Genomic DNA, 13,999 nt, shown 5'->3' with positions numbered 1-13,999 from the left:
ACAGAGACGCAGGTTCATCCCGAATCAAACCTGAGCGAGAAACAGACGAAACAAAACGACAGTTAAATAAATATTCCCTCTGAAAACTGCAGCAGAAATATAAGAAGCGTGACATGAAAAGAAATAAAAACATAAGTGAAGTTTTTTCCCACTTCTGCTTTTGCACCGAGCTGAAGTTCAGACTGGACCTGAGACAAAGCAGACCACAGCCAGGTGATGAGTCCTCTCAGCGGTTTAATGCTTCACTAATCTGCTGGAATAAAATTACACAAGCTGCTGCTCTGAGGTTTGGGAACGAGGATTTAAAAACACGGAGCAGGGAAACTCCAGGTCTCTCTCCATAACAACTGATGTCATTTAACGTGTCCAGACAACTGACTGTGACTCAGTCAGTGAAAACCCACAGTGAGACTCTGACACCAGGAGAGAAAACAGCTTCACAGCGATGCATTCAGGACATTCTGTGGTTATGTTTGGGGCCTTCACATTCACGCGAGCTCCTCACTGATCTGTGCTCTCACGCACGAAGGCGTGTTCACACGTAGAGATCCGTCGTTTGCCAGAAAATTAATCAACAACTATCAAACATTTTCCCAAACGTGCAGATTTGATGCTTTTTATTTTTTTATATGGTACCAGTCTGAGTATCTCTGAGTTTTACAGTCAGGAAACTGGGATGGGCCTTATTTTTACTACATTCAGACACTTTACAATCAAAACAATAAAACTAAAAATCATTTGCCGTCGGCTCCACGTCCCTGTTTCCACGCTGCTGCCGCCACAGCACGAGGATTTCATAATAATGGAGATCAATAAGTAAAACTGATTTCATGCAGCAGATGTTTGTGGCTTGTACTTTCAGTTGAACAGTGCTGTCAGCGAACAGTGTGTGAAACGTCCATGTTCCTGTTCCAGGGCGTTATCGCTCTGTAAACCTTCACCAAAGGAATAAAGTTTAAAAAAGCAACAAGGATTAATGAGGTTTCACTCTGTCGCAACTCAGAACCACAAACCCTGCAGGATCTGCTCTGACAGAACTCTACAGTCTAGACATTATCCATCCCTTCCCTTCATTCCTCCTCCCTCCTCTTCAATCCTTCCCTCCCTCTTTCATCCTTCCATCAACTTCCTCACCTCATGTCTCCTTCAGTCAGTCTGAGGTCTGTCCGTCTTCAGCACTCTCATTCTTCTCCTTTCACTCTTTCTCCTCGGTCTCCTCTCCTCCATCTGAAGTCATGTCCTGCAGGTGGACAGCTCTGTGCGTCTCCTTCCTCCTCTTCCTCCTCCGCGTTCAGGGCATCGAGTTGGTTCACGGTGAGTACGAACTGGTTTCAGTCTGAGGAAACTTTACTGACAAGACAGATGGATGATAGACGGATGGATGGATGATGGATGGATGGATGATGGATGGATACTTTATTGATCCTTTACTCAGGAAATGACTTTTCTTACAGCAGCTTCATTCACAGTCACAGGAGAAACATCTGAACAGTAAAGTACTAATTACACAGTTAAAGCTGTCGACGTGAATGTGATATATAAACAATGTGCAACGTCTGACTTGAATCTAAACATATAAATAAACATATACAAAGAAAAAAAACAAGTCATTCATACATGAATTATTTGTGTCATAACTCATCACCTCTGTGATTATCTGGGAACAAAGCTTTTTTTTTTTTCTTCGTGGCAGCAAAGAAAAGACAAAAGACAAAGTCACACCTTCGACCTGTCATCATGAAAAATGCAGCACAGATCAGATTTCATCAGCTCAGACGCCTCAGAGCACAAACACCTGCACTCACAGGCCCGTTGACCTCGGTACAGATGAGTGAGAGGTTCAACAGTTTACAGGAGACGGCGACTAAAAGCAAAGAGCTCGTGTCATTAGAGATAAAACGGTTTTTAAAAAGCAGCTGTGTCTTTAAGAGAATGAATCAGCGTCTGAATCTGAGAGCATCAGTTCCTGTTTTCTTCTTTCTACACTTCTCACATCGTTTCAATTAAATAACTGTTTGGGATTTAAATTTTTAAAAAAAATCTGCTTTCTCCCACGAATCATCTTGTGACCCCTCAGATTTTATCTTGTGACCCTCTGGAGGGTCTCAAACCAGAGGTTAGGTGCTTAAATCCAGCTCCAGCTTTTACTTTAGAGACTCCATGTTTTACTTGGTTAATAATTAGGCTGATTTTGAATTAAGCTTAATCTTATTAACTTGAACGCGTGACTTTGTATAAAACTGATGCACAGTGATGTGGATGGATTAACACACCTCTAATTTCCCTCCGTCAGCTCGGTCCCTGTCTGCTCTGCCGGATTTTGAGCTTCCAGAGGTTGATGGTTCTGCTGTGGACGACACCTGCAGGATTTTCCCTGACCCCACACCGGACCCCACACCGGACCTCACCACCACCAGCACCACCAGCACCACCACAGCAACCACACGTCCACCCATCACCAGGAAGGTATCTGTACATCAGATTAAAAGCTGGTTTTATTGTCCAGTGAGAAAACTTCAAATCTCCTTCCTGCACCTTTGATGCTGTTTAGTTTACTTTAATAAATTTGGGGAATCTTATCACTACAGAGGAAGTTGTATTTTTATCTATTATTCTTTGTTTATTTATTTTACTTCATGTTTACTTTTCCTGAAACACTTCCACCAATCTCTAATTTGGCAGCAGGTGACTGTCAAGTCAACCAAAGACACTGGAGCACCAATCAGACCACAGCCAGCTCCGTCAGGACCAATCACCAACTCCAACCCTGCAGCCATCCTCCTCTACTACCTCCTGACCAATGGCAGAGGACGTGCAGCCGGTTCTCTCCCAGGGTTCAACAGCAAAGGCACGAGGGGAAAGGTGGGGAGCAGGCGGGGCGCAGGCTCGTCTTCGTCAGAGGACTCCAGTGACGAGAATTAAAATCACATCGTGATAAACAGATTTTTACCTTTTGGTTTTTAAGCAGATAAAAGGAAAAGACAGCACCTGAGGGCAAATGTTGCAGCATCACTGTCGTAATATCAGAACATATTTTCTATGTTGTGGATATTAAATATTATTTTGCACTAAAACATTAAAGAAAAGTTTGAATGTATGTTAGTTTAGAGCAGAACCAACACAAACTCAAACGTCCTGTTTGATTAACTTTGATTTAAAAGGTGTGAGTGATGTGTCTGCTGTGTGTGAAGGTTCAACATAATAAAACAAACCTAAAAACTTCTGATCAACAGCCGAAATACAAGGATTAAAGATGTTCAGTAATAATTTTATTCATATCTGCCTTTAGGAAGTCAGCTGAGAGCAGAACAGGTGTGTTAGGGCGTGTGTTTGGGTGTGTGTGTGTGGTGTCTGTCGTCACTGTTGTGTCCGTGCTGCTGTGCTTCGGGCTGTTTGTCTTTCCTCTGGTCCTTGGTGACGCCTCTGTTGTGTTTGCCTGAGGAAACATCGGAGGAATCATCGCTGTTATCGCAGGTTTTTTCGTGCTGCAGCTTTTCACCTGCGGTTTGTGTTATTTTGAAAAAGCTGGAGCTAATGTTAAAAGTCAAAGTGAAGACGCTGCTGTCTGATTGGACCAGACGGAGCCCGCCTCATACATTTATTGTTTCCTGAATAAAACGTTGGGACTATAGGCAGACAGGTGTGTGTAGTGTGTGTGTTTTTTGTGCATACCGTCTCTTCCTCTGAGCTCTGGTAGAACCGAGCTTCTCAGATCTGGGAGGTGGATGTCTGACTTCTTCTTGGCCACCGCAACGCCACCGCGGTCTGACAGGAAGGAGCGCTCGCCGATCAGACTCTTATCTGACACCTGGAAGGAGAGAGCGGTGACTTTTCCTACTCTGATTCTGTTGTAAACCAGATGAACACATGCATCCTGTTACCTGTGCTGTGGTTAATGCTGGTTGGGCCACTCGACTATGAACACCACCGTAATTTCTTGGCTTGTCTATACACCTGTAATACACACACACACACACACACACAGAGAATTCTACCACATGATAAAACACACAAAACAGAACCAAAGGGAACCTGACAGGTGCAACAACTTTTGGCCGAGTTCAGGAGTATTCCTGAGCGAGTGCTGGTTCGGATCTGAAACACAGAATCTACCAAATAATTCACGTCTTTGTTAAAATTTCAGTGGACAGTTACAACACACACACCAGGAGCGAGTTCAGGACTTACAGCAGCCAGAGCTGGTTGGCTGTTTCGGCTGTTAGATGGTTAACCATGAAAAACGTACAGAAATACATGGAAAAAATTTAACGAGGAATTTTTGCCAGTTTGCCAAGTTGTCGAGTTTCTTTTCGTTGAGGATTAACAGCCTGATTCCAGACCTCTGAATCAGGTTTGTTTACATTGGCTGGTTGTTGTGCCCTTTGATGTCTGTTTTCCCCGACTGGATAAACTAGAACAAAACTTCATGCCCTGGTGAACTGGGCTATGAAAACTTTAGTACCTGAGGCTGTGGATCCCAGGAGGGAAACCTGCCCCCGGGGGCAGGTGATCACCAACGGTGGGGCTGACAGAGAAGGAGGGGATCAGGGCTGTGGAGGAAGGAGGGAGGAGGAGAGGAGTGGAGGAGGGAGGCGGAGGCGGAGGTGGAGAAGAAGGCGGTGCAGTGAAATCAAAGTCATTAAGGTCTGCGGTGTCCATGTTGTGTAAGACGAAGCTCCTCTTCAAAGCTCTGTGGTCTGGCGTTGCTGTAGGAGGGACTGAAGTGGGATCTGTGATGGCGGACATATTTGTTGTGCCATTCCTTTCAGGGTTGTCACTCTTCCTCTTTGCCTCTGTAGTTTTCTGAGTCCTTAGGGTCACGGCTGCGGTGGACGTGGCGTGGTTAACCAAAGACCCGAGCTTTGTCTGAGGTTGTCCAATCAGACATTTGGAGACGGGGGGTTTCAAAGATTTTACATTGGATTCAGCTTCACTGCTGTTGTTCTTCTGTTTGTTATTTGAGCCAGAAACCTTTGAAGTTTGACTTACTGAAGATTTACTCTTCCCATACTCCTCACCTGGCTTCAGTTTAGAAGATCTACAGGCGTCCATCTCTGACACAGCTGTGTCCGAGCATCTAGAATGCAGCCCACTGGAATCTATACCTTTGGTGTTCTTGGTACTTTTTAGATGGCCTTCCCTCGGCTCTGGGGAAGCAGCTTTCCCATATTTAGCTTTAACTGTCACTGTGTCACTGTCCTTGAGACCTGTTACGCTCTTGGAACCTTCTAATGAATCAGAAGTAAGAGTTTTAGCTGGTTTAAAAATTTCACCTTCCTTCCTTAACCCTGCACCAGTGTCCTTTCCAGGTTTATTTTTCATTACCTTAGCACCTGATGTCCTGGACTGTTTAGTGGACATCGAAGGTTCTGAGGTGTTGCGGATAGTTTTAGAAAGCTTTGAAGGCTGCTTTCCTTTTACTTTCTCCATCTTCTCCTCTTCCTTCTTGTCTTTCTTCTCCTTTTCCTTTTTAACTTTCGCATCCACATCTTCCAGTTGTTTCTTGTCTCTGCCTCTCGGGTTTTTCTCGTTCCCTTCATCCTTTTCTCGTCTTGGGGTTTTGGTTATTTTGGGAAGTGCAGAGTTTTCTCTGTAGTCCTTTTGGATCTTCGCGTTCAGCTCATTCAGAAACCTGTACAGATACATACCCAACAGTCAGAGGGTTGATTCATGTTTTCATCACTGTTGCTTCATGCTGGGAAAGTGCCAATGAGCAACGTCTAGCTAACACACATTTCAAGTCTACAACCCTGACGTTGCCAAATTCTGCTAAACAGACTATTAATTTACTACAACTACACACACACACACAGATACCTGAGGTGGAACGAGTCCTGTGTGAACAGAGGATGTTCGAGAAGTTCTGAACACTGAGCTCGTCTCTCTGGATCCATCTGGAGACAGCTCTGAAAGGGACAACAGAAGGGTTATCACTCGTTAGCTCGTCAATATGTCTCCTGGCTCGTAACCAGTGGAGCTAAGATCCAAACTACCAGCCCTCAGACTGTGTTTGTAACTAGCTGGTCATCAACTGAGCTAACGTTAGTGGAATATACTCCATGCTGTGTAACTCCAGTGTGTAAGTGAGTAAACTAAAGCGTACCTGTGCCAGGTCGAGTGCAGGGGATGTGATTGTAGGGAAGCGCTGCTGCAGTGGGACTCGGACACAACATTCTGGCAATCTGACCCCAGAGAAGACGGGATTCCTGTAGAACAACTCCTGGTGATGAGCAGTGAGGTTTCCTGAGACAGAAAAAGAAAAGGAGAAGTTAGAAGAGGAGATGTAGCTCATATTTATCCGCCACAGTTTTTGGAGCTTACCGAAGCACCTGACGATGTGGTAGATTTGGTCGAGGTCAGAGTCTCCAGGAAACAGAGGCTGACCTGTCAGCATCTCTAATAACAGACAACCCACAGCCCACACGTCTACTGGTCTACACAGAGACACACAAAAACACACAGGGCTGTTAACACATTCATCAGCAGACGACAGGTACATCCACAGGTCGACACGCAAACACTTACTTTCCGTATTTAATGTCTCCCACCAGCAGTTCAGGCGCTCTGTACCAGCGAGTGGCTACGTAGTCGGTGTAGACGCCGTCCTCAGCAGGTGACGCCACGGTGCGGGCAAAACCGAAATCACACAGCTTGACCACGCCCCCCTGAGAGATGAGGATGTTCTCTGGTTTAATGTCACGGTGGATGATCTATGAGGGAAAGAGACAAAGGAAGTCTGTAATCCTTACTGGGAACACTCCGAACCACCTCCACAGACTGGACAGGTAGAACACCTTGTACAGGTGTTTACATAGACCTGGATCCAGCAATAAAGCCAGTCTGACCTGGTCTATACTTAGAACCTGAGACTTGTGTGGGACTTCAGGTGTGTGGGGGAATGCTTCGCTGTGTGTCCTCACATTGTGCTGGTGGCAGAAGGCTGCAGCCCTCAGGATCTGGTACAGGTGTTGCCGGCTGGTATTCAGGTCCAGTCCAGTAGGGTTTTGCTCCAGATCATCCAGGAGTGTCCGCTCCACAAACTCAAACACCAGGTACCAGCGGCGGCGACGCTTCCACACGTCTAGAAGGTTCACCAGGTTTCCGTGACGCAGTTGCTTTATGGTAAAAAAAAAGATGAGAGCAGAGAGATAGGCATCTGTGACTGTGATGCTGGACGTGGTTCCTCCAGCTGTGGCAGGAAAACAGGAAAAACACAAAGCTAGCTCTAAAAGGTCAAATAAGACACAACCTTGCAAATCACAACATTTTTAAAAATAATTCTTTAGTCCCAGCAGCTGATTTCTGCTCTTCTAATTTCTTCCCTCATGTCGAGTTTGAGACTAAATGTAAGAACAGGACTCAGAGCTCGTTTGGGTTGTTTGTCTTGTGACTGACAGGCTGCTTTTGTGTTTCGCTTCACTCAGGTTTCAGACTCATACAAACCACCTGATGCTCAGCGACTGACTGACTGACTGACTGACTGGGTGATGGACTGATTGACAGGTACCCTGAGCAGCTTGATCTCCCTCAGGGCGATCTTCTTCACTGTCTTGTCATCGTCTGAGTCCATGAACTTCTTAATGGCCACGAGGCGGCCGGAGTCCCGGTGGCGACACTTCAGCACCAGGCCGTAACTGCCCTCCCCGACCAGACCCAGAGACTCGTACCGCTCCATGACAGTCTGCAGGGTGGAGGGTTAGAAAAAGGTCTGATCTCTCTGAAACAACCAGCACAAACGGATTCCTCTGCCTCTCACACGTCACTAACATCAATCAAAACACATTTTATAAATCTATTATTACTGCTATATTTTTATAAAATAACCTGAAATAAAAATATTTTAAAATGTTATGTCATGTCTAATCTCTAATATGTTTAACAGTACGATGATTTATATTTAAATGCTCCAACAAATTGCACTTTAACAGTAAATGATATGTCAGATGGTTATTACTCCACATTACTGATGTTAAACATGAGAACACTGAGAACCAAAGACTGAACTGCAGACCCAGAGACCGGAGTCTCACAGACCTGTTCCAGAGAGAACACACGGTACAGGTAATGTACACACACACACACACACACACGCACACACACACAACTCACACACTAACCTTACAGGTGAACTCCTAACTCTTTAATCGGCGCGGTGAGCTTCCGTTTTCAAAATAAACACTGGAGTAACGTTGCGTGCGTGCGTGCGTGTGCGTGTCTGTGTGGACAGTTACCGGAGAGGACACCTGGACTCCGTGTCCCGGTGTGTGTCCATGCGAGTGTCTCAGCAATTACCTGCGGCCACCCAAAACGTTGCCACGGTAACGCCCCCCGCCACGCTGGGAGGCTGTATCATCCCCGGGTAGAACGTGACGTCACAACAACAACAACAACAACAACAAACAAAATCCTCAGTTTTCTTTTCAAAGGACAGAAGTTGTTCTAACTTTGTTGCTCTGAAACCTTCAGAGTGTTTTCAGTTGTTCACCGTGTGAAAATCTGACTCCAGCTCTCTACCGCCACCTGCTGTCAGCGGTCAGCACGAGCTGACACACAGGACAATGGACTGTTTGAAGACTTTAAACTGTCCAATATTCGTTTCAGCTTTTGATCGTGTGGGTTTGGATAAGAGTAAAAAAATATAAAACAAAGGATGATTAAAGATTAAAAGTCTCTGAAAGTATTTTAATGCAAAAATAATTATTTACAATAAGAAAATACAAAAATACATCTGTACATTCACAATAACAATGGAAAACAGTTTGAAAGTCAGCCGTGTGTGTGTGTGTGTGTGTGTGTGTGTGTGTTAATCTGGATTTTCTGCCAGTTTTCTGATTTCCTCCAGCAGCTCAGAGAAAGACGGGCGACCCTGCGGCTTCTACACCACCACCACCGAAGAAGAAGAAGAGTGGAAGAGAAGAGAGGAGGTGTGATGTCGTGGTAAACAAAAGGAGAGATGATCAGAATGTGAAACGCTTAAAACTGAACATCTAAATCTGCATCAGCGTCTCAATGTGCTGAGGAAGATCATTACATGTGGCTGAAAGCTCCAAGAAACAGAGACACTGAACCAGTGAATGAACCAGTGAATGAATGAATGAGTGGCGGAGTGAATACCTCGTGCCAGCAGCGGTACATGATGGCGTACAGCGGTTGCGAGGCTCGGTGCGGCCGGTACAGCCGGATCCCTTTGGTGATGTCATTGACCACCTCCAAGTTGGAGCGGTTTTCAAACGGGGTGCGACCCTCTGAGTAGATCTCCCACATCACCACACCTGCACGGAGACACGTGGCGCTCAGAGCAAGGCTACAGTCAGCGCTACGCCTGCATCGCATCATCAGACCAAACATCAGAGATGGAAAAAAAAAAACCTGCACTGGTCAAACCCAGAAAATCCTCCTGCTGCTGCTCTCTGAGCTCAGCAGTCGGTGAGTTCAGCCTGTGGTTCCTCACCGAACGACCACACGTCGGACTTGCTGCTGTATTTACTGTAGTGGAGAACTTCAGGAGGAGACCACTTCACAGGGAACTTAGCACCACTGGAGCTGGTGTACTGGTTGTCCAGAACGTACCTGGAAACATGAGCACGGAGTCAAGAAGAGTTTCAGCTCCATTTTCCTTTAAAACCCGAACTAAAGCGCAGACGTACCTGGTCATCCCAAAGTCGCTCACCTTCACCACGTTGTGCTCGCTGACCAGACAGTTCCTGGCTGCCTGGAGGAGGAAAAACAACAGGAAACTCCACAACGTTAGAGAGACTGTGGCTCACAGAGGTCCAGTCTTTCTGATGAATGGATGAATGAATGAATGAATGGATGGATGGAGGTGCTGACAACAACAGGACACACGTCACAAACCTGGATGAACCTCGTCACTTTGTCATTAATTGGCTGCTGAATACAAACGGCAGTCAGCTGCATCCCTCGTTCCAGTCTCACTTCTGTTTCACTGGTTTCATAATTAAAAAGCACAACAAACCACATACACACACACACACACACACACACACAGTGACTCACCAGGTCTCTGTGGATAAAGCTATGAGCCTCCAGGTACTCCATCCCCTCGCAGACGTCCTGGCACATGGACAGAAGCCACGCCTCCTTCAGACCTCTGCTCCTCTGCCGCAGGAAGTTCAGCAGGCAGCCGTTCTCCATGAACTCGGCCACGATCAGCAGGGGGCGCTGCTGCAGGCAGACTCCATACAGCTGAACGAGTTTGGGGTGGCACAGTCTCCTGAGAGAGACCACAAACACAGACAGTTTCACTTCCCTGTGTTGACAAGAGGGAAGTTTCCAACACTTCCTGTCTTTCCTTTCCGCCCCCGTCTCCTCTCCGTCCTTACATCATGACCTTGGCCTCCTCGATGAAGTCCTCCTCGTACATGGCTCCCTCTCTGATGGCCTTGATGGCCACTTTGTGCTCAGTCCTCCACTTTCCGAGCTTCACGATGCCGAACTGCCCGCTGCCCAGCTCCTTCATGAAGGTCAGCTCGCTGGGGTTGATCTCCCACTTCTCTGTGGAGAGAGACGGACGGGGGGAGGAGGAAGGTGAGAGGTGAGTCACCCTCGTGTCAGCTGAAACTGAGGGAGCAGCAGTAAACTCTCCCGTCATGAAGGTTGTGTTTGTTTAAGGTTCTTCTGTGAGTATCAGAATTTAACTGCTGACAGAGCTGTAAATAATAAATAAAGTGAAATAATAAGTAAATAAACACGTCCTTGTATCTGTGCAGAGAGTGTTACAGACTGATGACACATGATTTACCTGAGCTGAACCCTGCTGTGGCAGGTACACACCTTCCCATTGGCCCCACTGCATAACGCAACCTCGTGACAAGACCTGTACACAGACACACACACATACCGAACCACAGCGTGACTTTGCGTAGCACTGCTGTGTCAGTTGTACAGCAGCATGTGTAGAAGTGAACGTACCTGCGGCGTTGTGTTCGTGGTAGTGTATGACATCAGGTATGGAGCTGAAGGTGTGTTTCTCAGCCAGGAAGAACTGACCAGTGTCTGTGATTTTAATCTGGTAATGTCTAACATCTCCACTGCCACTGCACACACACACACACACACACACACACACAGATTTACTGTACATCTGAAGCTCGCCTGTGATCGTAACCTTCGGTTCGGACGCTGTGATGTGAGTCACCTTAACGTCTTGGTGTAAACGGAGACGGTGTAGACGCCTTTCTGACTGGACTCCCGAACCACAAACCCGCCCTCTTTGTCCTGGGAAACAGGAAACACACTGACAGCAGTGAATCATCACGTCTGAGAGACAGTGGTTTCACTTTTAGCCTGAAAACATCGATTCTCAGATAATCGATCACGTCGATCGATTAATCAACAAATTGATTTACTGTCTCGACTCTGCTCACAGGAAACATGAAGAGCTGTGGACACTGTTTGTTTCTGACAGCATGTAGAACATGTAAAAACATGAGCAGACAGATACTGAAGCAGAGAGACAGACAGGGAGACAGACAGGTGGGTACCGTACCTCCTGTCTCAGCAGCTGCTCGGCCTCCGTCCTGGTGACGTTCTTGCAGTACCACCTCCAGGAAGGAAAACAGAAAAGAAACCGTTTAACTTCTTCATTAAAAACTAAAGCAAACGTTTCTAATCTGCAGCAGGAAAAGATCTGAAGGACTCACGAGTTCGCCTCGATCCGGTTCTTCTCTGTCACGTAGTTACTGGGGATGAAGCCTTTGTTCCTGAAACACAGTCAGAAAACGTTCAGACTCAGCCCGGCCTGACGTTCAGACTCAGCCCGGCCTGACGTTCAGACTCAGCCCGGCCTGACGTTCAGACTCAGCCCGACCTGACGTTCAGACTCAGCCCGGCCTGACGTTCAGACTCAGCCCGGCCTGACGTTCAGACTCAGCCCGGCCTGACGTTCAGACTCAGCCTGGACTCATTTCAGTGTTAAAAGCATGAAACCTCCTGCTTCGCTCCGACCTTTTCCACACTCAGAGTCATTCACTGGGAACACGAGCCATAAGATGATAGATGACATCATTATCATGTGACTCCTTTGAACGTCAGCCAACCACTGAGACCGTATTAAAGTGTTTTACCCGTGTTTGTCCTGCGCTCGCCACCACAGCTGGTCCTGTTTGTGGAGGATGATGTACTCCTCTCCCTGTGGACACAACACTTTCATGAGTCTCACTGGATTTTGTCTCTGTTGTGCAGTGTTTGTATTGTGTTGTGTGTCAGTGGATTTTATGCTGGTGTCTCTGTCTCTTTAATGTAATGAGAGTTTTACCTGATTAAATAAAATGAAAAAGAAATAGTTTAATAAAGCTTTACATATCAGTTATAAGGCATTCATCAGGACAGTTCTGTCTGACGTGTTCAAGCTTTATACAGGTCAATGAAATGATTATACATTTTGATAAATTTTTTTTAATCGATGACGTTCAGTTATAAATCAAAGTGCGACCAGAAGTTTTATTATTAGTGTGTGTGTCTGTGTGTACCTGTCTGAGTGTGAGGTCAGTGTCCTCCTTGGCGGTGAAGTCGTACATGGCAACGACCGCCTGCAACCCCACACCTTCACCATCCTCACCCTCAGGAGGAGGAAGAGGGAGTTTCCTCCTCGACCTGTCGACCTGAGAGGAAGACGGAGGAAAAGTAAACAAACAGATGAAAACGAACAGATAAAAACAAACAGATAAAAACAAACAGATAAAAATGAAAAGATAAAAATGAACAGATAACAATGAACAGATAACAATGAACAGATAAAAGTCCTCCGGCCTTCATTTGTCCTTCGACGTACCCGACAGGCCTGTCCTGGGTATCGTCTGCTCTGGAAACACAGGGAGGTGCTTCCCTCCAGCTCCATGCGGGTGCTGATCTCCCTGGAATCAATCCATCAGTCAGTCAGTCAGTCAGTGTGCTGCACATACTATTTTCCTTATTCTGCCCCTGCAGCTGCAGCTGAGGCCTCAAACATCCAGCCGAGCTTGTTCTGGCTCATGTTTTTCCAACAGCTGAGCAGGTGCAACAGATGCAGGCTCGTCAGCTGACACCAAGCTCCTCCTCCTCCATCAGTACATTCCTCATTTAAGATGAAAGATTTCAGAAAACAAACCTGGTCTGAACTGCACAGCAGCAGCAGCAGAAGATGGAGTGGATGGAGTGATCTGCAGGAGGAGACAGAAGAAGAAGAAGAGCCGTGTTACTGTGATCGCACTGTGTCATTTTACTATAAATGGCTTTTGCAGGTGTTAATAAAGTTTTGGATAAGTTCAAACTTTGGTACTGGATGAAACCAGCAAACACAAACAGGCAGAGTCAGAAAACACGGGAACATTTTAGCTGATTCAGCTTTTAAAAAGAGCAAATGAGAATTGAATAAATGGTATAAAACACCTGCAGTAACACACTGTTTCTGTAGCTGCATGAATATGTGTAATATGTAGAAATACAGTGTAAAAAAATCTTCACAGATGCTAAACAGGCTGTAAAGTGTTAGCGTCTCTTCTCCTCTGACAGTTTCATCTGTTCAACTTTCTCTCCACGTCCTCGTGGTTTTGAGTAGGAGGTCTTTGTCAGGAAATATAGTTTCCTTTTCTACAGAACTAACACACTCTTAAAAGTCTGCGTGTGTGTTTCTGTGGGCGAATGAACAGATGTGTGTGTGAGTGTGTGTGTGTGTGTGTGGGTCATTTTCTCAGCACTTGTGTTCACATCTCTCAGATCTTTATGTCGTGCTTCTCTATGTGTGTGTGTGTTTAGGGTGAGTTAAACTGAAACTTGTGTGAGTCTACAGACACAAGACACACACACACACACACACACACACACACACACACACACACACACAGATCTGCAAAAGCGATGACAGTCATATGATTTAAAGGCGACTGTCAAAATAAAAGCAGGCCTCCAAATCAGCATCCCTGCAGCAGAAGCTGAGTGGATGCCATGAGGAGCGATGAACTCCTCTGGTGGTTTGTGGTGAACCAACATCCCATTAACA

The 13,999-nt window shown here is 46.1% G+C and overlaps 3 protein-coding genes across 4 annotated transcripts in view; 1 reads left to right on the top strand and 2 right to left on the bottom strand.

Moving 5' to 3' along the window:
- The first annotated feature begins 1,184 nt into the window (after positions 1 to 1,184).
- LOC121177414 (uncharacterized protein DDB_G0290685-like) lies at positions 1,185 to 3,635 on the top strand. 2 transcript variants are annotated; one of them, XM_041031749.1, is made up of 3 exons: positions 1,185 to 1,314; positions 2,294 to 2,466; positions 2,686 to 3,635. In XM_041031749.1, exons 1-3 carry the CDS (start codon positions 1,236 to 1,238, stop codon positions 2,920 to 2,922), a joined length of 489 nt encoding a protein of 162 aa, XP_040887683.1. In that variant the 5' UTR covers positions 1,185 to 1,235; the 3' UTR covers positions 2,923 to 3,635. The 2 variants fall into 2 exon arrangements, with proteins under 2 accessions (XP_040887683.1, XP_040887682.1); XM_041031748.1 differs by having other exon boundaries at positions 2,683 to 3,635.
- Positions 3,295 to 8,456, bottom strand: LOC121177330 (cyclin-dependent kinase-like 3). Its single transcript, XM_041031628.1, has 11 exons — positions 8,293 to 8,456; positions 7,508 to 7,681; positions 6,921 to 7,115; positions 6,526 to 6,710; positions 6,322 to 6,434; positions 6,104 to 6,243; positions 5,818 to 5,906; positions 4,463 to 5,632; positions 3,882 to 3,954; positions 3,673 to 3,808; positions 3,295 to 3,436 (listed from the first exon to the last, which is right to left on the bottom strand). Exons 2-11 carry the CDS (start codon positions 7,673 to 7,675, stop codon positions 3,318 to 3,320), a joined length of 2,388 nt encoding a protein of 795 aa, XP_040887562.1. The 5' UTR covers positions 7,676 to 7,681; positions 8,293 to 8,456; the 3' UTR covers positions 3,295 to 3,317.
- Positions 8,457 to 8,668: 212 nt separating this feature from the next.
- txk (TXK tyrosine kinase) overlaps positions 8,669 to 13,999 on the bottom strand; it is a 6,950-nt gene continuing 1,619 nt past the window's right edge. The window contains exons 2-16 of the mRNA XM_041031660.1: positions 13,109 to 13,160; positions 12,794 to 12,875; positions 12,492 to 12,623; positions 12,087 to 12,151; positions 11,664 to 11,723; positions 11,510 to 11,564; positions 11,159 to 11,238; positions 10,933 to 11,057; positions 10,763 to 10,837; positions 10,344 to 10,515; positions 10,018 to 10,234; positions 9,648 to 9,712; positions 9,452 to 9,570; positions 9,115 to 9,272; positions 8,669 to 8,875 (exon numbers count right to left, since the gene is read on the bottom strand). Of these exons, the coding sequence (XP_040887594.1) occupies positions 8,804 to 8,875; positions 9,115 to 9,272; positions 9,452 to 9,570; positions 9,648 to 9,712; positions 10,018 to 10,234; positions 10,344 to 10,515; positions 10,763 to 10,837; positions 10,933 to 11,057; positions 11,159 to 11,238; positions 11,510 to 11,564; positions 11,664 to 11,723; positions 12,087 to 12,151; positions 12,492 to 12,623; positions 12,794 to 12,875; positions 13,109 to 13,160 (1,529 nt within the window). The 3' untranslated portion in view covers positions 8,669 to 8,803. The remainder of the gene's footprint in view (positions 8,876 to 9,114; positions 9,273 to 9,451; positions 9,571 to 9,647; positions 9,713 to 10,017; positions 10,235 to 10,343; positions 10,516 to 10,762; positions 10,838 to 10,932; positions 11,058 to 11,158; positions 11,239 to 11,509; positions 11,565 to 11,663; positions 11,724 to 12,086; positions 12,152 to 12,491; positions 12,624 to 12,793; positions 12,876 to 13,108; positions 13,161 to 13,999) is intronic.

Source organism: Toxotes jaculatrix, chromosome 23, assembly GCF_017976425.1.
Source record: "Toxotes jaculatrix isolate fToxJac2 chromosome 23, fToxJac2.pri, whole genome shotgun sequence".
Classification (NCBI taxonomy): domain Eukaryota; kingdom Metazoa; phylum Chordata; class Actinopteri; family Toxotidae; genus Toxotes; species Toxotes jaculatrix.
The sequence above is the reverse complement of the archived record's forward strand: the minus strand, read 5'-3'. Positions and strand labels throughout refer to the sequence as shown.

Bases quoted from the DNA above. Each gene is read 5' to 3' on its own strand.
- LOC121177414 (XM_041031748.1), top strand. From the start codon at position 1,236: ATGTCCTGCAGGTGGACAGCTCTGTGCGTCTCCTTCCTCCTCTTCCTC. The intron at 1,315-2,293 runs GTGAGTACGAAC...TCCCTCCGTCAG, and splicing joins GGGCATCGAGTTGGTTCACG to CTCGGTCCCTGTCTGCTCTG. The intron at 2,467-2,682 runs GTATCTGTACAT...CTAATTTGGCAG, and splicing joins GTCCACCCATCACCAGGAAG to CAGGTGACTGTCAAGTCAAC.
- LOC121177330 (XM_041031628.1), bottom strand. From the start codon at position 7,675: ATGGAGCGGTACGAGTCTCTGGGTCTGGTCGGGGAGGGCAGTTACGGC. The intron at 6,435-6,525 runs GTAAGTGTTTGC...GTCTCTGTGTAG, and splicing joins GGAGACATTAAATACGGAAA to ACCAGTAGACGTGTGGGCTG. The intron at 5,633-5,817 runs GTATCTGTGTGT...GTATCTGTACAG, and splicing joins CAGGACTCGTTCCACCTCAG to GTTTCTGAATGAGCTGAACG.